Below are 27101 nucleotides of genomic sequence, written 5' to 3'. Positions count from 1 at the left end.
AATCTATATCTGTCGTTCAATCTATATCTGTTGTTCAATCAATCAATCAATCAATCTATCTATCTATCTATCTATCTATCTATCTATCTATCTATCTATCTATCTATCTATCTATCTATCTATCTATCTATCTGTCGTTCAATCTATCTATCTATCTGTTGTTCAATCTATCTATCTATCTGTCGTTCAATCTATCTATCTATCTATCTGTCATTCAATCTATCTATCTATCTATCTATCTATCTATCTATCTATCTATCTATCTATCTATCTATCTATCTATCTATCTATCTATCTATCTATCTATCTGTCGTTCAATATATATGTCGTTCAATCAATCTATCTATCTATCTATCTATCTATCTATCTATCTGTCGTTCAATCTATCTATCTATCTGTTGTTCAATCTATCTATCTATCTGTCGTTCAATCTATCTATCTATCTATCTGTCATTCAATCTATCTATCTATCTATCTATCTATCTATCTATCTATCTATCTATCTATCTATCTATCTATCTATCTATCTATCTATCTGTCGTTCAATATATATGTCGTTCAATCAATCTATCTATCTATCTATCTATCTATCTATCTATCTATCTATCTATCTATCTATCTATCTATCTATCTATCTATCTATCTATCTATCTATCTATCTATCTATCTATCTATCTATCTATCTGAGCCAAGGAGAATTTAAAACAGTCCGAAGTTGAAATAAGAAGTAGATGCATTTGAAAAGTAACAATTTAATAGTCTGTTATTTCAGTGAAGAAACAAAAAAACTATTTCATTTAAATTACGAGTGTTTGACATCTTTATTTTGTGCAGCACTTAAGAAAAGCAACAATCAATGCTTTATTTTTTCCTGCAGCGCGCTCTCTGAACCTCTCAGCTGGTGTGTTGTGTGTGTCGGCCCTCAGCCTGCTGCGTGTGAAGATCGTGGCCCAGCTGTGATTGAAACGTGTTATAGATCCACGGCAGCGCACAAAGACGGATCGATACAGACAGTAAGAGGCTACACCTCTGTCTGCCGATCTGACGGAGAGCTCTTGTCTGCGATCCATACTCTACAAGCGAGGAAAATTTCAAGGTCGAAACGCTGCACGAAAAACACACACGTTCTGCTTCTTTGAAGGACAGACAAAAACTTACAGAGGAGACAGACTCTGTTGTGGAGAGAGATGTGTTCATCTGAAAGATATTTGGAGTAGAACACTGTCAAGAATACATTGCTTTTAAAGTTAAACTGCAAGCTGAATAATGCAAAAACTTGCAATATCATATGTGACGAAAGATTTATCCATAAAGACATTGATTGTTTCTGAAAGAAACACGCTGACTTTTTGTGACTTTAGCTTATTCACCGTATCCCCCAGAGTTAGATAAGTCCATACATACCCTTTTCATCTCTGTGCGTGCCGTAACTCTGTCTGACGCACCCACCGCTAGCCTAGCTTAGCACCAAGACTGGAGGTAAACAGCTCCAGCTAGCATACTGCTCCCAATAAGTGACTAAATAACGCCAACATTTTCCTATTTACATGTTGTGATTTGTATAGTCACAGTGTGTACAAATAACAAGGTCACATGAGACACAGTCATCTTCTAACCGAATACATACTGGGAACTATATTCTCAGAAGGCGAAGAACTGCTACTTCTGCGGAGTGATTTGCTCGCAGCGCCTGAGAAGTGTTGCGCTAATTACTCCGTCCAAGTAGCAGTGCTTCGCCTTCTGAGAATATAGTTCCCAGTATTTGTACACGCTGTGACTATACAAATCACAACATGTAAATAGGAAAATGTTGGCGTTATTTTGTCACTTATTGGGAGCAGTATGCTAGCTGGAGCCGTTTACCTCCAGTCTTTGTGCTAAGCTAGCCTAGCGGTGGGTGGGTCAGACAGAGATACGGCACGCACAGAGATAAAAAGGGTATGTATGGACTTATCTAACTCTGGGGGATACGGTGAATAAGCTAAAGTCACAAAAGTCAGCGTGTTCCTTTAAAGGCTGGGCAAAATAAAGATGTCAAATACTTGTAACTGAAATGTTCACCGACACAGTAGGCAACATTTTTAGATGGATGGATGGGTCAAATGGTTCTGAAGGGCCCCATAATTGTAAGGCATCAAGTGTGCAGGCTAAACCGACTGAGGAAAGTAGGTGTCTTCTCAGTGTCTCTGTTGATTTCATTATCACCAAAAACAGTATATCGAGAGTCACTAAAGTGTTTATCTCATCGCATAAATAATTCATAGAAATATGATCTAGTTAAGTTATTGCAAACTTTTTACATACCAAGAGAAGAGGAATGTTGAATTTTTTGCTAAATGTCAGCAAGCGAACTGTGTGGGTGGCCAGGCAGCATAGTTCAGGCTGAAACGGTATATTTGAACAGGAAATCATCTCAAAGAGAAAATACACCCTGTTTTATAAAGAGTCCTACAATATAACCTTCAGTCAAACCTATAATTGCCTACAGATATGCCAACACATTCCAGTTCTTTTGCTCCTTTTTGAATGAATGCAAAGGCCCAAAAACATTTACATAAATGTGCTATTTTCACATCCTACTGCATATCATGTAATAAACACTCAGTCTGTGTCTATCATGACAGTTGTATCAGTTCTTTGCTCCTAGAGGCATCAAACTGAGTGCTTGGCTTCCCAAACATGTCGGTTATTAAATGCTTATTACACGGCTCTGTGGAATACTTGATTCTGATTGGTCAATCGCGCCATCCAGTGGTATTTTATCCCCCGATAACAACCGGTAAAAACTGATAACACAGGCTCATCCGGGTAACTGAAGTCGGTGCTTTACGTGTGGCAGGAACGCGGTTGTTGGTGAGCTAAAAAAATATAAAAACTCAAATAAATATTTTGTGCACAGTTATTTAATTGTGTCATCCGGTATCGCAGAATCGCTGTCTCTTATTTCATACAAATGTATACTGACATTTTGCGATGATTGTTCTGTACACTGTAATGGATTATAAGATAACAAACAGGTACGATTTTAAAACCGTTTCATATCAAATCAATATCTCTTATCCCCATAATTATTTATGTGGAGAAATGCTGTATAATAAGTGGTATGACTGTACCGTATCCCTTAAAAGTCGGTCTAGTTTGAACTTGCCGCTTGCTAGCTACTGCCTTTTGCGCGAAAGCTTTGTGACTCAGATCAATATTTCATTTCTAATTATTTACTTATGTGACAAGTAGCCTGAAATAAGCATCATAATGTACATCCAGCCGATTGTTATTGCAGAATAAACCCCTTCAGGGTGATGCAAGACCTGATCACTCTGTCGGGTTTATTCTGCGATGACAACCGGCTGGATGTACATTATCCCACACATCAATGCTTTCCTTTAGTGCATACTGTATACTGCATACAATTTTTTTTAAGTATTCAAAAACGTATATTTTACACTGCCTACAATTTTTCATAGTAATACAAGTGCACTATCTTTGAATATCTAAAGTCTTTGATTAAAAGGTAGACCCACCCCAAACTCATGCCATTGGTTGAGTCAGAGGTTGAGGTGTCAGGCATGTTCAGGACGTCAGCCAACCAATATGCTTACTCATATTTGTCTCTGCAAATGAACCAATGAGAAACAGACTCTTAAAATGAAATATTTATGATTCTGTTTAGCAACAACACAGATGCTGTTATAATGAAGGCAAATCTTGAGCAAGAGTGCCCGGAAAATGCATTTTAATGTGTTCCCCCATCACATTCATCAGCGTCTACAGTGACCTCTACTGGTGGAGACTGCAATGATACTCCACTAATGTCCGCTCATCTGTCAGAGAAGTAAGATGTCAAATAGTATTACGTCAAACACCAAACATCTCTATCATTCTCAGGCAGACAGAGAGCGATAGAGAGATTTAGAGAGTGATAGCAACAGAGAGCAAGTGTTGCAGTGGGTTTCGTTCACGCCAGACCGCAGGCTGCATCTAGGGCAGAAAGCTGTGCTGATGAAAACCGCTTTGCAAACAGTGTAATAGACAAATAATTGGGTGGGGACAGGCGGTATTGTGACCCCGTGACCTTTGAGGGGCATTAGTGTTTTTGATCCCAGATCAACACATGGACGTCCTCCGGCAAAAACAGACATGTCCTCTGCATGGTCTGACAAGTCAAAGACATGATAACACATTCAAAATGCGAGTACAAAATCAAACATGCCCAATTATCATTACTGTGTCTAACTATGTGGTCAAAGGTAGAGGCGAAAATTTAAGCAAGTATATTAATCCGGCATCAGAAGACAACGCTTCACCTTAGTTTTGCACTGGAGAATCTGGATCTAAATGGTCTACAGGATTCAAACTAGACTCTTTCGGGAAACAACACAGCGGTGCCCAGATTTACCGTCCTGTACAGTTCCAACCAAGAAAGCCTATAATACCCTATATAAAGCTATATAATAACAAAGTTGTCCAGATTGTGCATTACTGGCAGGTCTTTCATGCTTTTAGGGATAAAATAGCACACAATCCCTTGCGACATGGATGTGGAAACGTTAGGGTCAGTCGACGAGGGAAAAATTATGAGAAATTAAATGCATGAGCCTAAAAGAAATAATGAATTTTAAGCAACAGCGTCTGTGCACTTTTCCAGAAGCCTTGGTTCCGGAAGTTTGTTTTTTTCAGCCATTTATTCCATAGAGATTTTTTTTTTTAAATCTTAGTTTAAACGTTATAAACCATGAACCACACCAACAAAGCTATGAGGTGAATTACAAAATTACAAACTTTGATTTAAAGCAAAAAAAAAAAAAAAACATTTTGGAAAATTGGAAAAGACGAAGGTATGACTGTGAACAGCTTTAATGAGAGAAAAACTGCATTCCCATGAAGCATCCATCGTGAATGACATAATTAAATTAAAATAAATGTATATATAGTGTGTATATATATATATATATATATATATATATATATATATATATATATATACACACACACACATACATAATACACACAATGCACTTATAGTATGTACTCTACCATGTAGTGTATAAGGTTTAAAATAGTTATTTTGTCATCCAACATCAGAGTCTGATAGCCGTTCCCTTCCACTACGTGCAGAAAACTGTGACAGTTTAGTGCATGAAGTGTCCAAACATTCCACACTCGGTTTTATATAAGAGCATCATGTGTTTTTTTAAGTAAATCCACTTTTTCTTTTTGGAACTTTCGGTGTGAACACACTTCTGACATTATTATTACAAAATGGCACAGAATAGTGCATAAGCCCCTATGGAAAAAGTAGTAAACTGCTGGATTTCCACACTAGTTTCCCAGTTGGAGGTCCGGCTTTTGGCATTCTATTGCACTATTCCAAGTAGGACGTTGGAAATCTGTGGAACGCAGCATGAGCGCCCCAGATCTAAAAAGGTTTTATTCAGAGGTCTTAAAAACAGCAGCACTTCTGCGGCATCTTACCGAGCTCATTAAATTTCAGCTGTGTCTACGCGCGCGTCTGGTCCGCAACTTGCATTTCTACGAAGCGATGATTATTTAATCAAAAGAAGTCTGTTTCTAAATCAGAGAAAAGCAGCGGAGGCATGCAGTTCGACCCTGAACCTGGCTTTTTCCTCATCAGCATTCTTTTTCATCGTACGGTTTGATGTTTGATGTCTTAATTGAATCTGTTTACAGAGAAGCAGCCTTCCTTCAATCCGGCAGCAACTGGGTTACCCTGTTTAACTGGAGAGGCTGCGTCCTCTGGTTCACCCCGAACTCTCTCTCTCCCTCTCTCTCGCTGGCTGCCTGTTCCCGCTTTGATCCTTCTCTGCAGACACCAGAAGAGATGACAGCTTTTCGACGAGTGTGCGCCACTGAGAAGGAGAAAAAAATCAGCCACTTTTGAACATTTTTATCACCAGGTCACATGTAATGCATCACACGAGCACCTTGATAGGTTATGAATGTCTAGGACCTGCTGAGAACGGATGACACACTTCACTCACACACGCACACACGCACCTCTGACGTCCTGGCGGGGTGGTGACAGCTGACACAACCTGACATGTCGCATTATCGTTTGGATTGGAGAACATAAAGCAGATTTCCCCAACAGGTGGCTGATGTCTATAGAGACAAACAGTTATGACACAATTCAGCATGTCTGTTTACTCGCACTAACATATGGAGAGAGCTGCCGCTCATTTGCCTTGCCAAGGCAGACGGCTTAAAATCAAACGACTTACATTATGTAGATTGGGGGCCCTTGAAATGCATGTCAACCAGACAGCTTTATGATATGGGATCTATTTGATGAGGACTTAGCTCTATTAGACTGCATCTTGTACACATAGACTCTGTGCTGTCGCTAAGGCAGGCATCACTATTTATGAGGAGAGATGTAGTATTGCTTATGGAGTGAAAACAATCCCAAAGGGACCCAAGCCATATCATGCACTGTAAAAAAATTATTTTTCAAAGCTGTAAATGAAACCGATTATAAGTTTTTCTACTTCAAAATTTCATGTTTAATTTGATGTGTTACTTTGTAATTGTTGGGGATATTTATTAGCAATTTAAAATTGTTACTGCACCTAATGCATATTTTTCACAGTATGCAGACTTTGACCAATAAGCAGCCGCATAGAATTATGGATCCTGTAATTTTGTTAAAGCAACTTATATTAAAACTAAAAATACAAAAATAAATTATTTTAGCTGTAAAATTAAAATTTTAGTGGTGGCACTATACTGTTCAAAGCAGATAAACTTATACTTTACAGGCTTTGCATGATCATGACAGGAGAATTACTGGATATAACTTTGCACAGACAAGATTAGTATTTTATGAACTAGACTTTTGTGCACTGCAAAAAAAAAAAAAATAGATAATGAAACTTTTTCCAGTTTTTCCAATCAAAATACTCTTTCCTTGAGAAATAAAATCTTGTTTTCTGAAAAAATCATCAAAATTAAGTGAGTTTATGCTTAAAGCAAGAACATAATATCTGCCAGTGGGGTCAGAAAAAATCTTAACTAAATTTGTTTTAGCCTGCTTGACATTTAGCCTTGTTTTAAGCATATACTCACTTATTTTGATTTAAAAAAAAATCCAAAAAAAAAGACTTAATATCTTCTCGAGTAAATGTATTTTGATTTACGAATTGTGATGTACTGTCTGGAAAACAAGACAGAAACACTGAATAAGAAAACCTTTTTTTGCAGTGTAAACATCAGAGTGAAATGCATTTTCCCACAAACCTCCATTGCGAGTGCATTACTGTAAACACATGCCACATTTCCTGTCAAAAGACACTTTGTATTGAACACTTTACCCAGCAAGACTACCTTGGCCAACCAACTTCACCATAAGAAGAAAATGCGTACTCATATCAGGACCTTTAGGTTTGCTTTTTTCTCCAATTGTACAGACTTAATGGAATCCTTTTTAGCAACAGCAGTTGACTGTTAGAAATGAACATTATAAAGATTTAATAATTTAAAGATTTTATCTAGCTGTGTGGAAGTTTTTAAACCCTTCAATACGGCTTAAGAATTCTTTAAAATGGCTCTCTTGGAAGTTTCAAAGGCATTAGCATTGAATATATTCTAGCTTTAAAATGCCTTCTGGCTGAAGAGGAATGTTTCATCCTGGAACGCCTTTGTTCTAATTTAAATAAGTTGCTTTGCGGGGTGTTGAAGCTCGGCGGACCCTAATTTTTCAGCCATTCCATCTTGTTGGTTTCAAAGTCCTACTGCAAGCCATCTGGAGTTTACTGCAGATTAAAACTCAATGCTGCTATCTATAAAATGTTAGTAAATGGATCATGGAAACTAATTATTTTCAGGATTAAAGCAAAACAGAGAAAAATGGTTCCTGTCTGGGGCTTCCTGCAATTAGCAATTCAAGGTAAACATACCAGATTTATGTTCAGTGAGTGTGAGAAAATAAGTATATCTGGGCTATATATAAAAAGCTTTTAGAAAATAAATGAATTTTCAAATCTCAAATTCAATTTTGTGTTGGAAATTAAATTTTTGATAAAAAGGGTTCTTCCTTCTCTTAACTAATAGCTAACTCTTTCTAAATAGTTAGCTTTTACTAATACACTGAAATAACTTTCACGCATAAGCTGATTGAAATAACACCATAAAAACTTCTTCCAGAAAGTATAAAAAATGTAAGTTGTTATGAAACGGAAGTTGCGATAGTCTCTTCTTCCCTATTGTGTATATATCTTCTAAATGAAATGGCTTCTCAAACAAAAACAAATACAGGGCGGGACTTAAGTCCATCAGGAATTGATTGGATCGTTGGATAGCTGTGGTTTGCTATTGGTGGATCGAGTGACAGGTTGCCCCGCCCTCACGCCAGTAAACGCACCATCAGAGAAGAGATGTAAGTTCATTCTCACGTGTCAAGCAGGTTCGGTTGAGCTTCTGTTTATGCTGATTAATTGATTAAATGTGAATAAAAGACTAAATTCAATCTGTTTATCATATAAAGCGATCGTGTCTCTTCAGAAAATTTGGACTAAACCGCTCGATTCATATGGATTAGTTTTACGATCTCTTTATGAACTTTTTGAAGCGTCAAAGTGGTAGTTGCGAAACTGTCAATGGAGGGACAGAAAGATAGATTTCAGCAAAAAGATTTGTGTTTCAAAGATGAACGAAAGTCTTACGGGTTTGGAATGACATGAGGGTGAGTAATTAATGTCCTTTTTTTCATTTTCGGGTGAACTATCCCTTAAAGGAACACGCCGACTTTTTGTGACTTAAGCTTATTTACCGTATCCTCCAGAGTTAGATAAGATAAGATAAGATAAGATAAAACATACCCTTTTCATCTCTGTGCGTGCCGTAATCTGACGCACCCACCGCTAGCTTAGCACAAAGACTGGAGGTAAACAGCTCCAGCTAGCATACTGCTCCCAATAAGTGACCAACATTTTCCTATTTACATGTTGTGATTTGTATAGTCACAGCGTGTAAAAATACTAGGAACTATATTCTCAGAAGGCGAAGCACTGCTACTTGGACGGAGTGATTAGCGCAACACTTCTCAGGCGCTGTGAGCAAATCACTCCGCAGAAGTAGCAGTGCTTCGCCTTCTGAGAATATGTGATGCGATCTGGGAAAACCCGTCGGATGTCGCGCTGGCACGTTTTCAGTAAGGTCTAAAAATAGATTGAATGTCAGTTTTTTGTCAAAATTGGGTTTTCATTAAATTATTATTCTATAACATCTTGTCTATCATCTCTGAATATATCATAGGAAAATTCGCTAGTTTAGTGCAGAAAAATGGCGATTTATAGTGGCAAGCTGAAAAGACTGTCTTTCTCTTTAAGAACTGCACGCACGGCGAAGCGGAGGTGCAAAAAAACGTAATCGCGCACAGCTCTCCTTCTCTTAACACTACACAGACCGTTCACCTATCAAAATAAACCACATACCAGAAAGGTCCCGCCAGTGCTGTGTAAACTACAAGGGCACGCAAGTTTTTATTTATTTATTTTTATCCAACGTTATCGTGTGATGCGGAGCGGAGCACAAGAGAACAACGGAGTCTAAAGTAGCTGCTTGTTTAAAAGATCTTGCTCGCCTCTCAATCGTCCAATTTCAAAACGGTTTTCATAGGATGAATTTTGAGTTTATAAGTTTTCGAATGATACCTAATCTATGTTCATTACTAAAATATGTAATATGAAAAAAGGCAATAAAAAAAAGCGCCAGTCGTCCCGCTAGCAGGACGTGACCGTTAATTAAATCTGTTTTTCTCAAAATTCCGAAAATTCTGAAAATCATAGCGATCAGCCGATTTCAGATGACCATAACTTTTGTTACAGACAAACGATAAAATAAATAAAAACAGATTTGGAAAGGGCTTGAAAACAGCTTTAATATGGGATCAAAACCTGTAATATGTCAAATTTTACCATGTGGTGGGTTTTCCCAGATCGCATCACATAGTTCCCAGTATGTATAGAAGATGGCTGTGTCTCATGTGACCTTGTTATTTGTACACGCTGTGACTATACAAATCACAACATGTAAATATGAAAATGTTGGCGTTATTTAGTCACTTATTGGGAGCAGTATGCTAGCTGGAGCCGTTTACCTCCAGTCTTTGTGCTAAGCTAGGCTAGCGGTGGGTACGTCAGACAGAGATACGGCACGCACGGAGATGAAAAGGGTGTGTATGGACATCTAACTCTGGGGGATACGGTGAGTAAGCTAAAGTCACAAAAAGTCGGCATGTTCCTTTAAAGAGCGATCCATCTTTTAGATATAACAAGTAAGTAGGCCTATTCTTTAATTTGGCATGCTTCTATAAAAAAGAAATTACTTTTTCCCGCCGTTTTCTCACTGCAAGCCTCCTCTCATTTTTCTGCAGGGCTCTTGTCCAAGAATAGTCTGCCAGCAATTGTAAATAAGTATGCCTTAAAATGCAAAATCCCCAGACTGGGTTCTCGTCTGCGTGTTTGTGTGTAAAGCGGCTGCGGGGAGTTGAGATCTATTTGAATAAACTCCCCACAGCACTGAGTGAAGTGTGCTATCAGAGGTTCAGCGATGGGACACAGCTGCTTCTGGATTCCCACACACTTCAGGACGGAGATGCTGGACGGCGCTGTGGCGAGAGAAGTCTTTCAAAGTGTTTAACAGAGAGAGATTTGCATGCTGTTTATGGAGGGTTCGTGCTAGAAGTACTAGTTTGGGGCTAGCCAATCTTAGTCTTGCTGGTTAATGTCCCTGCAGGTTCAATACAAGTTAGGCTATCAACAGCATCTGTGCATGCGTTCACAGTCATTCACCTCAAGATTTAAACATTATACACATTATAACATCACTTCAAAATGATATGCAACTATAAACTCTATAGCTTAAACATAATATATACTTACAAAAACAACAGAAAGGGGCTGTTTAATAACCATAACCAGACGTAGCACATACAGAGCTATAACAGGAGAGCTAAAGGACAATTTAGACATCTTCTATATATATATATGTAATCACAACTTTTTATCTTTTGTCAAATCAACTTAGATAATTAATGTAGTTCAGATAACATCATAATGAGTTTATCTTGATTAAACCAATCTCCTTCATTGCATTAACTCAATTTTCTTTATTTCAATGAACTCAAATTTTTAAGGCATCCAGGTAACTTTCTTTTTTAAGTTAAACCAACAATAATTTTTTACAGTGTTGGTATCTGTATTTTATAAAATTAGTTTCTCAAGTGGTAAAAAAAGAAATGAAAAAGAAAAGAGTAGAATATGCACTTACAAATTATATGAAAACACTAATAGCCAAAGGACAAATTAACTTTTAAAAGTGGCATAATATTCTGAATTCACATGAAATATATATAGTGGATATTTAAAAAGCATGGATGTCATTGCATTAGATAGCAAACCCTCTGAAAAACTTTCTTGAAAAAGAGTGCTTGTGCTGTCTTTAAAAATAAATGCCTCAAGGTTTGATATTTTGTGCCGAGACATTTTAAAGCATGGCTTAAAAGCTCAAATCCTTTTTGTAGCCAGTTGAGCAGAGGCTCTATACAGAGCACACATAGATAGAAATGACACAAAGTCAGACAGTCTTAATATAATCACAATGGTTTTGGCCATGAACTCACTTGAAGAACACACATTAATACTCACATTACATAACAGCTCTATTGTATTATTCAAAGATCCATCTCAGTAAAAAAAAACGGAATTAAATTGTCTGCGCAAACCATGTCATCGCAGTGCCATACTGCCCCCTCGTGTTCCTTCATTAGCATTGCAACTGTAGATTTTGAGAAAAGTAAAATGGAGAGGCTACTAAGTTATTTGCTTTGCTGGGGGTATTTTAAACATTTTAGTAATACTTCACTTACAGCTTTTATACATAGTGCATTATAAAAGTATTTTAATGCATTAATTATGCTCTGTAATGCACCATGTAATGCATTTTATGTTCTCATGAATAATTACCACAATTATAATATATTATAATACTCATCTATTCATTGAACACATCTTCAGAAAGTATAATGCATTAAAACACACTGCCAATTTCTGATGTAACAGAGAAAACAAATATTATTATGCATTTTAACGTACATTATGAATACCTTTATAATGCTTTATACATAAAGGCTTTAGGTAAAGTGTTACCAAAATTTTGGACTCAGGAAGTCTTTGACATGATTCCTACCTGGATGAATCCCTGTAAGTCCAGGTCACATTTCACCCTAGAATCAAAAGAAAACATGGTAAAATAAAAAAGGGTCTTATTTTTTAACATGCATTAACTAACAAGCTAACAATAACCAAAATATGTTATATATAACCTTTGCTAATATTAGTTAATACAAATGTTCATGTTAGTTCAGTGCATTAACCAATGTTACCAGACACAACTTTTGATCTTAAAAATGTATTAGTAAATGTTAAAGATTAACTAATATGAATAAATGCTTTCTTAATAAAGCGTCTTCAAAAAAAGTTCATGTTAACTTATATAGTTAACGATTTTTAACAAATTAAACCTTATTGTAAAAAAACATTTAGGCCTATGCATTTTGACATTATTTCCGTGCACATTATCATATTAAATTCTTAATACCTGTTCTAGACATTTTACATTATATTCTTTAATCATTATTTTCTTTCTTTAATTTAACAGGGCTCGACAATAAGGACGGCCCGATTGACGTCCGGGACAGTTGACCAACATGTCACTGGCCCAATTGAGCAAGTCCTTCATCGTCACGAAAATGTATAATTTCCACGTGTTTTCAAGCTTTGCCAATTTGAATATTCATGTGCAAGAAGACGAAAAAGAGAACTAATTTCAGTACTTACGTGCTGTGTGAGAAGTTTTGTGTGCGCACACATCCGAAGTGCGCCCACAGGAAGCCGCCTCTCAAACAGCGTGAATACTGAATTGAGTTCTTTCACGTCTTCTTGCACTTGAAAATTCACAAAACGATGTCAAAACGCCAGTCTTGGAGAGTATCCTTCCTAGTAAACAGTCAGTTTTGTTTTAAGTGAACGGGTGTGTCTCTGTCAGCTCCTCCAGTATTCAGGGCACTGATCAGGGAGTCGGCCATTTTAAGGTCTGTCTCAATCACCAAAATAGCTATACTTCCAGTGCACTGAAATGTTCGCTCCCTAAAAAGTCCCACAGTGGAAACCAGGGAGCATCGATGCTCATATCCGTGTCCGAAATCACATACTCTCTTATTTTGAATAAGTACCGGTAATTACTTCAAGACCACTAAAAAAGTATGTTCTATAAAGCATGAGTGTGTGTAGTAGGAATATAATCTGGACGTACTACAGTACATTTGCCATGTTGCCATTATCATGATGTGACCTACAAGCGTCAGTTATGTCGCTTCACTGCGATTCACAAATCTTCTCCTGTGGCCTCATGGGACAGTAAAGTGTCCATCGTATGCACACTTCAAAACCTCACCGGAAGTAGTAGGTCATCCGGGTGCTTTTTAAATCCTATAAATATTGTTAATTGACATCTTCTTTTGTCACATACTGTTTTTCGACTACTATATAAGTAGGGAAGTATGCAATTTTGGATGCTCTCAAGTTCTCAAGCTTAAAACATAAATCATGCGAGTCAACTCACTACACATAACGACAAGCGATAGATGTTTTTTAAAATACAAACCACTATTTAAATATAATTCAGCATAAACATACATCGCTAGACAGGTAATGAACATAATCTAGCTAACATTTATTATTTATTTACGGCTGAAATGTTGCACGCATATATAAAAAGCAAAGTAGGCCTATTTATCATAATGTACATTAAATAACATTAAAACATAGTATCAGAAATATATCAGTTCTGCAGTTGTTCATGAATACATTATTGATGTTTTACAATGAGAACATTGTCATGTTGCCAGAAATGGAGTCATCAGTCCTTTACTGTCATCACCGATCCCAGAATTCATGTACCCAATATACTCGCGACCTAGAGAAGCTAGGGAGCTGATTGAGACGCAGCCGATGTAAACAGTTGAGAAATAAGACGCATGTGTAACACTATATTGGATCTACATTCAGTTTTAAAGTTACAGCAGCAACACATCTCCTCCTGTCTGTGTTTTTAAAGGGATAGTTCACCCAAAAATGAAAATTCTGTCATCATTTACTCGCCCTCATGTCCGTTCTTTCTGTCCCTCCATTGACAGCTACACAACTGCCACTTTGATGGTCTAAAAGTTCAAAGAGAGATCATAAAAGTAATCCATATGAATTTTGCCGTTTTGTCCAAAATTGTATTCATATATAAACATTGATCAGTGGACATAAAACAAACTCAACCAACACACGAGAATGAACCTCATTGGTTCTTGCTTCCAAGAAAACAACTGATGTGTGAGGCTAAATTCAATCTGTTCATCATATAAAGCGATCGTGTCTCTTCAGAAAATCTGGACTAAACCGCTCGATTCATTAGTTTTACGATCTCTTTATGAACTTTTTGAAGCGTCAAAGTGGTAGTTGCGTAGCTGTCAATGGAGGGACAGAAAGATCTCAGATTTCAGCAAAAACATCTTCATTTGTGTTTCAAAGATGAACGAAAGTCTTATGGGTTTGGAATGACATGAGGGTGAGTAAATAATGACAGAATTGAACATTTTGGGAGAACTATCCCTTTAATGATAATCAGACAACAAAGGACAAAGAAAAAATCACACACTGCTCTTGACTGAATAACTTTTTTTTTTACTTGAATAAGGATTCATCTATATTTAATGTATACAGTGAGGAATATGCTGTGTTATTTTACATTGGATTACTTTATTCAATTTTTGTCCTGTTAGACCAACCTGAAAACTCTGAAAAGCATTGTATTGCTCATAATTTGATTATTTGTTTTTATTTCATTACCATTTGCTTGTCTTTAATGGGTCAAACACAATGAAAACAATAACTATTTTAATGTATAACTTTTTTTGTGGTGGGGCCAGTGAAAATTCTAGCATGGCAAGTAAAAATTTGAACCAAAAATATAATAAATCCTTAGCATTGTGCCCTGAATTAGTTTATTTATTTTTCACATTGCAAAAAAGGGAGGAAAAAAAGTGAATGGTCCTAAAAACATGCTTGATTTATTTATTTATTTGTTTTTTTTAGATTTTGAAAGGATGTTATGACAGGATTCGCCCACATTAATATTTATTTCATATCAGATCAAATTAGTTTTTGGTCTGACAAAGGTACTAACAGAAGCTAGTGATTTAGAGCCCAACACTGCACTGCACTTTGCCCATGAGCTGTGAGCAAACACACGTTTATGCATGTGGCCCCCACACATATGGCTTGATAGCCTGTGAGAGCATTTCTGCACATGTCCTACTTTTTGTGACAGCATTTGTCTTCGAATTTAGATGTGATTTCTGTGTGCACTCCAGGGAGAAAAGTGAGTGGTTGCTGTGGCAACAGATGACATGCATCCAAATAAACAAAAGCAATATAAGATGACTGACCCTCGATAGTAGCCGATTTCCGTCTCAGGAACTCTTCCAGTGATGTTTTGGAAGATTACGGAAGGATAAAGAAATGCAAACACTGATGGATGGGCGAATAAATAAATAAATAAAAAGGACGAGAATCATACCTGGTTGCCATGGAGACATACCTTCTCCTCACTTCAATAACTGCTGAGCAGAGAGGATTCCAGGGTCTGCAGCGAAAGACTAGGGGAATAAAGAGGAAGAAATCCTTTTTCCTGGAACAGAAATAAAGGGAAACACACAGTCACTGCATATGATGTGTGCATTCAAATCCTTTGAAATTACATGTTAGATACATTCCTTATTCCTTCCATTCGTGTGACTCTGGAGACTGAATATTAAACAGCCTACGGTGTTATTCACATTCACATCCATCAAAATAGCAAGGGTAAATGTTATTAAAGCTATTATAAAGACAAAAGAAGGTCAATATTAAAGTAATGCATTATTATATTTGTAATAATATTCTTTCAATAATTATCAAGTTAGGTCACATTTCAGGGTCGAAAGTCAGCTAAAATCAATACTTTATTATGGGTCTTAAATCTTTCTAAGCTCTCAAACCATACATTCATTTAAGTCAACTTAATTTCAGGGGAACAATCAACTAAAAGTGGACAACATCAAAATAGGACAATTTCTGAGCAATGCTTTCAACAAAACAAAGCAAACCATGAGGGTGGATAGTCTGGAGACATTAGGTTCGACTACAGTACTTTTTTGTTTTCACTGCGATTCAATCTATTGCAAATTTCAGTGAGAATCATAATTTAGAAAAATGGGAATTGTGGTGAAATATCCAAACATTGATCTTATTTCCCATAAAAACAATAATTAACATTATTATAATATGAACTTTAATGATGACATATGATATTAGGGTTGAATAATGCTAGTAACAGTTAGCATTAAAGCAACATATTCCTGTTATCAGTATTAAAATAATATAATTTAAAAAGTGATCGAGTTAGGTCTGATTTTAGGTCAATAGCCAACCAAATGTATATTTTCGAGGTCTCAAACCTTCTGTTGTGTGCTCTCGCTTATATAAACTTAATTTCAAAAGAAACAAACGACACAAAGTTGTTCTACAGTTAAACTGGGACATCTTGCATATCGTGAGGGCCTCTTTTTGTTTCTGAGCCGAGCCATGCTGTTCAACCTATCCGCAAACGAGGGGGAGGGTAAATGCTTTGGAGAACCCTGCGTTTGATAGACAGCCACAACACCCAATCACAAATCGAACACTCGTTTGAACTGACCAATAGCGTCGCTCTCTGGGCAAATCTAGCAGAGTGGGCTGAGTTTGAACAGCAATGCCCGCCCTCCATCCAATCGTTAGGTTGCGCGAAGGCTGCAGTTTCAGTTTGTTTTATTCACCATTTTGAGTAGCTGAAGGTAAAATTTAAACTAAATACCTTCGTAGAGCAGGAATATCTCCCGCATTGTTTGATTTTTACCACAGGGAGAGGGCGTTGGTTTTGCGACGTCACCTCTTGTGTTTTAAAACAGCACATTTTGTTTGCATTTTCCCTGCTTTTCTTTTGCTCTTTCACAATTTTTAACCTCTACAGTATTCCTGCAAAATGGCAAGACCAGTGAGGTACGTGGGTTTCCATTCGTCCTGCTGATGGCTGCTGCATGCACACTGACTTCTAGGCTTCACGCATGTGCCAGGCATCATTATGTTCTTGTTTAGAGCTCGATTTTGTAACATTTTGGCTCATTCGTGCATGCATTTTGCTCGTTGTTTCTACCCCAGTGGCGGAGGGCTGTGTCTTTTACATTTATGGGGATATCGTGCACGTTTCTAATGTGCATCAATCGGGATTCTGTAATCGGTTATTCTTCGTGCATCTTCTACCTATATTTCAGAATATATTTGTTGTTTGAGAAGCACTAAAAGGCTTCATGTTTCCTTGTAAGCCAGTGAGAATATGGCTTCCCATTCATCCTCGCCAAAGCTTCAGGAGGGGTAATAAAATCCCATTGGAGGTGCACATTGGCCCATTCAAGTGATTTTGCAACCTGTAAATCGCAAATTTCTCAACGATGCCGAAACAATAGATTGCGAAAGCTCGTTGGTGTTTTAGGGAGGGAAACGCGTTTTTGAGGTATTTTTTTTATGATAGCGGTAAATTAACACGACGCGTGTGACGTCAGAGGGGGGCGGGGTGGCTGGGAGCGACCACACCTCCCGTTTGGAGTTATGTGAAAAACGTGCACAAAATTTGATGTTCAGTCTCCATATTTTGAGTTCAAATGGCAATAGCAGATTAATGTATATGACTTCTGCGTTGACGACCGAGGGCCGACATAAAAGTGTAAAAATGGTGCCCGCCTTCCTCGCGTATCGACTGTACAAAAAAACGTAACACGCTGTGTGCTAACGAACATTCACCGTGGTGAGCGACTATATGCAAATATAGCGAATACCGATTTATTACTTGATTATAACTTATTAAATAAGTCATTTTTTAACTTGATATTTGCCACCACAGTTACATTAAAAAAAAGAAGAAGAATAAAATGGCAGATTCTGAAAAGCCTCAGTAACTATTATCATGGTAACGTAAATATGAGGAATTACGCCAAAAGAAGACTTGCGATGAAATTTATAAGTTATGTATTTTTTTAATTTACAGTATTTTTTATATATATATATATATTTAATTTGAACAAAATTCCTAGTATTTTTTTTTTTTTTTTACTGGGTTAACGCAAACTTAGTTGTCTTTATTGGGGTTTTTTTGGGGGGGGGGGGTGTCTTTAATTTTTGTGTCACGTGATTGATACTGTGAAGGGTTTATCGACTTCCTGCTAGTCTCAATCTACCTCAGATTACTGTTTTCAACTGAAATCAAATGTGTTAAATGAATGTATGTGGCATACACATGTAGACAAAATATGATAATTATTAGTTATACATTTCATTACGTATATTATCATGTCCTTTCTGGATTGATGATTCAGTATTGTAATTTATAATCCGAAACGTCTAATTACTTTAAAGTAACTTGTGGCTTTTCAAGCATCTCAAAACCATGTCTGGCCTGAGTGGTTAAATGGAACAAGACTGCAGTATTAATGAAACCTTCGTTGAAATGCTAATTGAGGAACTATTTAACGATCATTAATTTAAGGAAACATAATGAAGCGAGTAATGTTAAATGAACTTCGGTTTTCTTGCAGAAATGCTGACCACCTTCCGATGGTCTGTAAGCCCTTAAAAAAAAAAAAAAATTAACGTCACATGCATCACAAACTCTTACAGTTACAGTATTTTGTCTTTCTTACAGGAACAGAAAGGTGGTGAATTACTCCCAGTTTAATGAATCCGACGATGCAGGTAATAAACCATCTCTAAAACACATAATTTTAGCTTTCAGAAGAGTATTGATGTGCGACAAAAAATTTATTTGCAAGTTTACTCTATATTGGAATGCAAATATTCAGCAGGTCAATTGGTGACCTTTCAGAGATTGTTTTAAATAATCATGGTTCAATCCATCTCATTTCTGCCTCCAGATGAGGACTATGGGAGAGACAAGGAAACAACTAAGAAGATACGTGCTCCACCCCGTGAAATCAAGAACAAGAAGACTAAGAATTCACAGGAAGAGAGGCAAGAATCTGTCTTTTTCCAGCTTTGGTGTATTTGATGAAAATATATTATGAGAATAATGCAATTAAAATGATTTTATATGTAATAAATGGTGAATTTCATGACAGGATTCTTGTGTGTTGGGATCCCCAGGGATCGTGAACCTTTTTGAGATCCATTTTCTCCTTATGACCCACATATATGCTGCGGTTAATTATAACTAGGAAATAAATGCCACATACAAGGACATTCTCCTTCAAAGTTCAAACTACTAACCAACCCTTTTCCGTTACAGCGAGGATTCAGATGAAAAACTGACCAAACCCAAAAATGACTCCGCAGGTAAATTGCTATTTCATCTACCGCAGATGATTTGATTCAAAATAAAGTGGCGTAAAAAACGATTAACCTCTAATCTTGTGTTTTCCAGATGACTTGGGTAGTGATGAAGACAACGAGTTTGGAGAGGAAGGGGAAGAGGAAGATGGAGGAAGTGACTATGATGATAAAAAGGCCAAAAAGGGAAAGAAACCAAAGGTGGAGAAGCCAGGCAAAAAGCCACTGAAGAGGAAACGAGGTGGAGGTGAGACGCGGACTGACAAAAAAAAAAAGTTTTTCTCCTTGAACTCTCATGCATAAAACATGAAGCAGCAGATGTTAAACTATGAGCATAAAGTTTAGTCTTATTCTGGCCATTAACTGCCCATTTAGACAGAAAAAGACCATCTGACCAACGTATAAAACAGTTTAGGAGTGCGTGTTCTGAAATCAGATGTGAAAATAGCTGCTAATAAAGCATAAATGTTCTGCATGTTGTTGACACTTGTGATTCCTCTGCAGATGATAGTGATGATGATAAAGAGGTGAGCAGGAAACCGAGGCAGGTGAGGCAGGCTGCGTCAAAGGCCGTGTCCAAACAGAGAGAAATCCTTCTGGGAGACGGCGGCAGTGAGGATGAGGAGAAAGATGAGGAAGAACAGGCATTCCTGGACCGTAAGTGTGCTGCTTTTTAACTGCAGTGTTCAATATGTTTGTCACTTTAACTCCGCATTACTATTATTATTAATATTGCTCATACGATTTTGGCCTGGCCAATGATAAAACTATGCCAAATACACACTTTAAAGGTGGCACAGAAGCGCTTCTGAAGTGGCCGTTAGGATTCTTTACACAGACTGTTTAATGCTTCTCAGAGGTGGCATAAATGCATTTACACAGCAATTTTTAAGAGTATACTTCTATTCTAGCAGTTGAGGTGGGTCAGAGCGGTCATAATTTAGTCTGCCTTTTATGCGGCAGACACAGACCAGCCAGAAATCAGCTGTGTAAAGATGCCACAAATGAACAAAAAGCCAGTAATTAGACGCCCATACTGCCCTGGCAACTTAACATGACATTAACTACTCAGAATCCCTTAGTAACACCATAGCAATGGTTCACATTACAATAGTTTTGCGGTGGCCATTTTTGCACAGCCAAGCGTCACTCACATTTCATAAAAATGCACTTTCCGATATCCTCTGCAGAAGAGTCTGGCAGTGATGAAGACTTCATGGTTGATGATGATGATGACAGTGACTATGGGCACTCCAAAAAGAAAGGCAAAAAAGTGGTGCCGAAAGGAGGAAGGAGAGTTGAGAAGAAGGACAAGAAATCCCCTAAACCCCGGCTAAAGGCCACAGGTAACCACTGACGCTGCTAAGATTTTCATGGTTACGGAAAACAGCAGCTTGGAGAGTAGGGGATGTGTGCATTTTTGCGACAGTCGTTTAAAAGTTTTGTATCCGACTAGTCTAAAAGTAAAAAATCATCTAAAGACTTGTGTATATATGATCTATTTGAGCAGTTAATCTATGAATCAAACAGTCAAATCTCATAGTAAATGCTGCTAAACGCGGCACACTTCGCGAATAAAGCGATGGGCATTTGCTTGTTTCGGCTATCACACCTACGTGCATGTCCTGAATATGGTTACACGTAGCTCTAGTGGAATTACGCCAGTTTGAAACCTTACATGAAACCTTTCCGTTTTATTTCTAATTCAAAATACTCCCGCACCTCGTTTGTCTTGAGCAGTCATTTCTGTGCACTCGGTGAAGAAAAAGCATCTGAGGTCCAATATAAAGATATTAGGCCCTAAAATAAGTGTTTTATTTTAATGTGCTGCTTAAAATGCTTTTAAATATAAATGTATCAAAGTTCAAGGTGCAGGGAAGAAGGGGGAACCGGTGAACATTAAACAGAAGTTTTAAAATAAGTAAAACCCAAAGTAAAAGGCAGGTTCTCCATAGCCGACTGCCGCCCATACAAAGACAAAACGCAACTTAAATATCCCTGGTCTTCTCTCGTCTTCCACTGTCGTCACTCCACCTCTTAACCTTCGGAGCTCCTGGGACTCCAGACTGGTGACGTTCATTAACACTCGCGCCACCGACCTCACTCTGTTTCCACGGCTCGCATCCAGCTCCTCACAGTAACATTAAAACGGCAGTAATTTAACCAATAAAATCGTGTGTATTTTTAATCAACTATTGTTTTCTGTGTCGACTAGTAGCATCTGTACCGTTTAATCGACTAGTTTTGCACATCCCTAGGCTTTACTGTCAACTATGATCAATTTAGTGTCCTTTCTTTAAAAAAAAAAAAACTCTTAGGCCTTGTTTACACCTGGTGTTAAGATGCGTTTTGGTTAATCGGATCACAAGTAGACGAGGGAGACACATTCCCGTGTACACCTGGTGTTTTAATCCGTCTCTTTTGCCCACTTCTGTCCTAATTTCTTCGAGTGGAGGGTCTATGGGCAGGGAAATATATTGGTTTTTCAATGTAATGGACAAAATAAGCTCACGTAATTAACATATAAACAAGCCCGAAGACGACAGGAAAACACACGAAGAGCAGCAGCTTTCATTTCTGCTCTGACAGTCGCATTACCACGCTGAACATTTTGAGTGTGTGTTAGAAATCAGGAATGGTGGGAGAACATTATGTGTTTTTTGCCTTAACCAAATTTGTGTCTCATCCGACAAAGTATGAATCCCGTCTGGCTAATGCGCTTCCCATAATGTTTACGCTCCGGTCAGTAGGCGTCTTTTGTGGCTGTTCGACCACATGAGCGTTTACACTACGAAAGCAATCCGGTCGAATGCGTTTTTGACTACCTCTGGAAGTGGTCGAAAGTGAACGAGCTCAAAATGTTTTAGACCCGTTTACACCTGTATTTAGCGTCGTCCGCTCGTGATCCAATCGACCAAAACACATCTTAAAGGACAATTCTCTGGGATGCGAATGTAAAGAGTGTTATCTCTAAAAACTAATTTGCTTATAACGCTAGTATATGGGGCATAGAATAAGTAAAAGTAAATCGCTAGTTAATACCACAAACAAGGCTCAAAATAGCCTCACACTAACATGGTAGCATAATGAGGGTCCCTACATGCAAACCGAAGCATTGATAACTTTGCAAGTGTACAGACAGTTTAATAAGAAGATACTTTAAAGACAGTACATTCCGTGTATACAGACAGGAGCCATCTTTGAACGACTAGTCGAGTCACGAATGGCGTGCTAAGTGAGATGGTCTATAGGAATTACGTTTGTGAAATCTAACGTAGCACGCGTTCGTGGCTCGACTAGTCGAGACGCGTAATGTACTGTCTTTATAAAGTATCTTCTTATCAAACTGTCTGTACACTTACAAAGTTATCAACGCTTCGGTTTGCATGTAGGGACCCTCATTATGCTACCATGTTAGTGTGAGGCTATTTTGAGCCTTGTTTGTGGTATTAACTAGCGTTTTACTTATGCTATGCCCCATATACTAGCATTATAAGCTAATCAGTTTTTAGAGATAAAACTCTTTACATTAGATTATCATGAAAACACATCCCAGAGAACGATCGACTCGGTAACCATGTGTTATTAACCCCTAGGTTCATTTTTCACCAGAATTGTCCTTTAATACCAGGCGTAAACAGGACCTTACTGACTCAAGTTGTGAAGTTAATGTTAACGTGTCTGTCTGTTCCTCAGTGAACCCCAGCCCCATGAAGGGGAAAGGGAAAGGTCGCCCAAGTGCAGCTAAAGCACCGGAGAAATCCTCACCTAAAGATGACGAGGAACCCGAGAGCCCCCTTGAAGATGAGGAGGAAGATGAAGTGGAGAAGAAAGAGTCTCCTCCCTCCAAAAAGACAAAGGATGATGCCCCCGAAGATGAGGAAGACGAGGAGGAAGAGGACGGCTCAGAAGAGGAGGCTCCATCCGGGGAAGACTAGCCATGTTATTAACGGCGTCCCTTTCTTCTTCTCTTTCCCTTTACACTCTTTCCTTATCTGCATTTTTTGGGGTGGGGGGGTGGGAGAGGGTTGGGCTTGTTTGCTTTTCAGATTTTTTTCATTGTCTGTTGTGGCCTGGCTCAACGGTTTGAACTCTTTTTATTTCCCTTCTTTTTTTTCTTTTTTTTTTGCCTATAAATTCCATATCGCAAAGGACATTTTCCCAGAACTTGTTAGCGTATATATCTATATATATTATTGAGTAAAATGTGTCTGAGTCTGTTTATTTATGGGTATATAATCTCGAGGGAAGCCCATCGTTCCAACCAGTAGCGTCGCTGCTCGCCCAGGGTAATCACATGACCGTATTCTCAAAAAAAAAAAAAATGCTTTAGCGCTCGTTCATTTCGGCAACATGTATAAAGCTTATTGCCTACTCTGCATTGTTGCGACCGATGTTCCTCATTCATGAAACAAAATTCTGTGTAAAATGTTCGTAAAACCATTCTTGCGTAAATTAACTTTTCTCACTGCGCAAACAAAACAAGTATTAGTGTAAATCTGTAATGGCTTATTGGAGTGCAAATGCAATTGTCTACAAATTGTCGCAGTCGATTCACTGCAATTTGCGCAAGATTGGTTTTACAAACCAGTTTTGCTTGCGTTTAACAAATGTCGCATTCGATTTGCGTAAGTACATCATTTTAACGTATGAATAGTTTTGCAAAGTTCTGAAACAGTGTTTAATTAAGGTCCAATGCGTTTGTTGTGTAGTGATTCCTCTCTAGAAAGCCATTCGTTAGGAAGTTTCGCGATCCGTAATAGTTCACGCCGTTTGTTTGGAGACTAGCGGCTCTGCTTATCTGAGGATTCGTTTTGTATTTATTCAACATGCGCTCGCTTGGATCATCAGCGGAAGATGGAGAAACTGACATCTAATGCTCGTGGTTTGAGAATTACATGTGTCGTGGTACACTTTATCCAGGGTTTGCCATTCAATTTTCAGTTTTACCTTTTAAATAAACAGTCTCAATTTGTGTAGTTTGAACCATAATGCAGTTACTGTTTTAGTAATATTCTGGATTAAAAATGTCAAATTCTGCGACATTACCACAGAAAATAATTTCAATCTGTACCTCAGTTTGTTGTGCACTTACAATGGCGAGTGTCTGACGTTTGCCCCATTGTAAGTTCATTTCTTGGTGTGTTTTTTTTTTGTTAGTTTTTTTGCAAACTGAGGTATGAGTTGCCATCCATCAAGCTAAACTCGTTTTGAACCTGGAATATTTCTTCAAGAATCATGCTCATTTCGCTCTGAATTTTTTCACTTGCCTTTGTTTGTTTTGTTTGTTTTCTCATCCGCCAGATCATCTCATATTAAGGCTGCAGTATGAATGCTTTCATCTCTTTTCTCAAAAGAGGCTCGCAGTGAGCGTGCTGAGATCGGGCCTTAAAACGGTTAATTGCACGGGAAATGTGAATCTGATGTCTTTCTGCCTTACCAAGCCTGTTTTTCAAAATCTTGTACCGCAAAGCTAAATGTTCAGAAACAGAGGGTATCTTTGACTCATGCCCGTTTCGCCCAGAGATTGTATTGCTCAATGTTGGGGATCTCTTCAACCAAGCTAATAATGTTTTAAAAAGGTCAAATCTTGTTATTCTTCAGCCCTGGATCAGATGTGTTTGATGTCATGACACAGAGAGGCATATTTGCACTGTGAGGATTGAGAAGAATTGTACTATTCATACCTTATGTGTGTTTGCTCATTAAATATATATTTCTGTTGCTGCTTGTTTTTAATTCCAGACACATATGATGTATATCCCATGATGCATTTCGCGGGCTTTTCTGTCTACAAGTGCATACATGGCATTCTGACATGGTTCGATCCTTTCTGCCAGGCATCTCTGAATATTTTCCACTCGTGCTGTCTATGAATTGGTTTTTAACCTAGCTGTCCAAAAACGTATGAATGTTTTGTTTTTTTGTGCTTGATTTAATTTTAAACTGGTTTCTTTTGTTTCATTTTTCCTCCTCAGATTTTTTTTGTATTGTTTGTTTTTTTAAGAAAAGAAATAAAATGTATCTTCATTTTAATGAGAAACTGTCGTTCGGTGTCTTATTGTCTCTTGGAGCTCTGTTTTAAAAAAGAAAGAAATTATTTAAACTATGATACTGTCATACCTTAGTGTGAATGTCATTTAAAAGGGAAGTTCAGGTAAATAGTTAAGGAGATGTTTATATGGAAGTAAAACAGTGACAAATGTTTTTGAAATAGTCTGTTGAATTGCACTACTTGAAAAAATTAGGCTTATATCCAGTGAAAAAACTATAATCATATGGAAGATGTTTAAGCCTATATCCAATGAAAATATTATAACCGGAACCATGTCCGCACACATGACTGGATAAAAGTAATAATATGGTCTGCAAGTCAGTGAAGTGCTTCGTTTGCAGTTACTACTGACGTCAAATTAATAGTGGGATAGAGTTTAAACTGGTTTGTCAGTCTATCTTTGGTTTCCACACACTGTATGGCCAGCAGTTGCAATACTAAATTCAAACACACTATGCCAGTGTTTTCAGATTTCACCTGAGTTGCCTTCAGTGTGTTTTCTGTCAGTGCGAGTCTGAGACCGTTCAACGACGAGTTAGCCATATTTTGAATTGCCAGTAGAAAAGAAAATCATTTTGTTGCAAAAGTTGGCATTAAAATATTTTTACTACAATAAAAGTTAACTAACTATCAGATATATAGAGAAAAAGTGTCTAGAAAATGTAAGGGAAGTTTAAAGAGTGACGTCAGAAAAACCACAAATGGCTGGAGGTGTGAAACAAACTGTGAAAAATGTCAAGTTATGAGTAACGCACAAAGCATTTAAGCATGAATTTGTTTCAGCATTTCTGAATCCAGTTTTTCAAACTTTTTAAAACAATTTCACAGTAGTTTTTATGTGCTTGATATTGTAACAAAGTTTTTTTGTTTTAGAATGGTAAAAGTCAGCATGAAACAGAAGTTGTGATAGTCTTAGTAGCCAGATGGGTAGCCAGTGGTCACATGGTCAGCAACAACACTCTGGTGAGGCTGTGGTGTTTAAATTGGTACTAAGGCCCCCCCCCCCCCAAAAAAAAAAATCCCCACGCCATTACACTTGTTATGACTGACTCAGAGCCATAACAAGATAGGAGACCATGCTATGAGCAAACGGTGCAAAACATAAGTTTATTGTGTGTCTAACACAAATTAAAACAACAGAACCAACAATGGTGTGTGAGTGTCAGTATCAGTAGTGTAGGGCATGTATTGTGTGTGTGTGGGTTCTTTTCCATTTGTTCATTCTTTTGGGGTGTGTTTTTACCAAGTGGTGTTGAAATGCCTCAAAAGAAAATAGAACTGAACCGTCCACTTTTTTCCACCTGCGGGTGGATCAGTGACGTCAGCTTTCTACAGTCTGACATAAACTCCACCTAATGATATGAAACACTTTTAGTATTCATGCCGTTTTATGACTTTATATTCATTGAAAGACTACATAGTTGTAGTTCTAAAACTTATTTGTCACTGCAAGACCATTTAAATGAACGAACGAACAAGATGGATGGATAGACAGATACACTATAAAAAGACATTTGGCTTAACTTAAAAAAATGAGGAAACCTGTTGCCTTAAAATTATTATGT

General features: G+C 37.6%; 2 protein-coding genes across 9 annotated transcripts in view; one reads left to right on the top strand and one right to left on the bottom strand.

The window, feature by feature from the left end:
• LOC306990797 (uncharacterized protein) overlaps window positions 1-27101 on the bottom strand; it is a 35265-nt gene that overhangs the window by 7101 nt on the left and 1063 nt on the right. Inside the window, exons 1-7 of one of the 8 annotated variants that reach the window (XM_079598063.1) lie at window positions 26780-26815; window positions 15646-15756; window positions 15515-15547; window positions 12205-12241; window positions 11741-11793; window positions 6016-6120; window positions 5728-5867 (exon numbers count right to left, since the gene is read on the bottom strand). In XM_079598063.1, coding sequence (XP_079454189.1) covers window positions 5728-5867; window positions 6016-6067 — 192 coding nt within the window. In that variant the 5' untranslated portion in view covers window positions 6068-6120; window positions 11741-11793; window positions 12205-12241; ... (1 more) ...; window positions 15646-15756; window positions 26780-26815. Of the gene's footprint in view, window positions 1-5727; window positions 5868-6015; window positions 6121-11663; window positions 11794-12204; window positions 12242-15514; window positions 15548-15645; window positions 15757-16564; window positions 16668-26779; window positions 26816-27101 lie in introns of those variants that run through there. The other 7 variants (XM_079598064.1, XM_079598065.1, XM_079598062.1 and 4 more) reach the window with 7 other exon arrangements.
• Window positions 16834-24434, top strand: nucks1a (nuclear casein kinase and cyclin-dependent kinase substrate 1a). The gene is made up of 8 exons (XM_079596931.1): window positions 16834-17144; window positions 18841-18890; window positions 19070-19166; window positions 19441-19487; window positions 19576-19728; window positions 19986-20138; window positions 20672-20827; window positions 23178-24434. The coding sequence occupies exons 1-8, from the start codon at window positions 17128-17130 to the stop codon at window positions 23417-23419; spliced, it is 915 nt and encodes a 304-aa protein (XP_079453057.1). The 5' UTR covers window positions 16834-17127; the 3' UTR covers window positions 23420-24434.

This window comes from Phoxinus phoxinus, assembly GCF_949152265.1.
Source record: "Phoxinus phoxinus genome assembly, chromosome: 22".
NCBI classification, from domain to species: domain Eukaryota; kingdom Metazoa; phylum Chordata; class Actinopteri; order Cypriniformes; family Leuciscidae; genus Phoxinus; species Phoxinus phoxinus.
The sequence above is the reverse complement of the archived record's forward strand: the minus strand, read 5'-3'. Positions and strand labels throughout refer to the sequence as shown.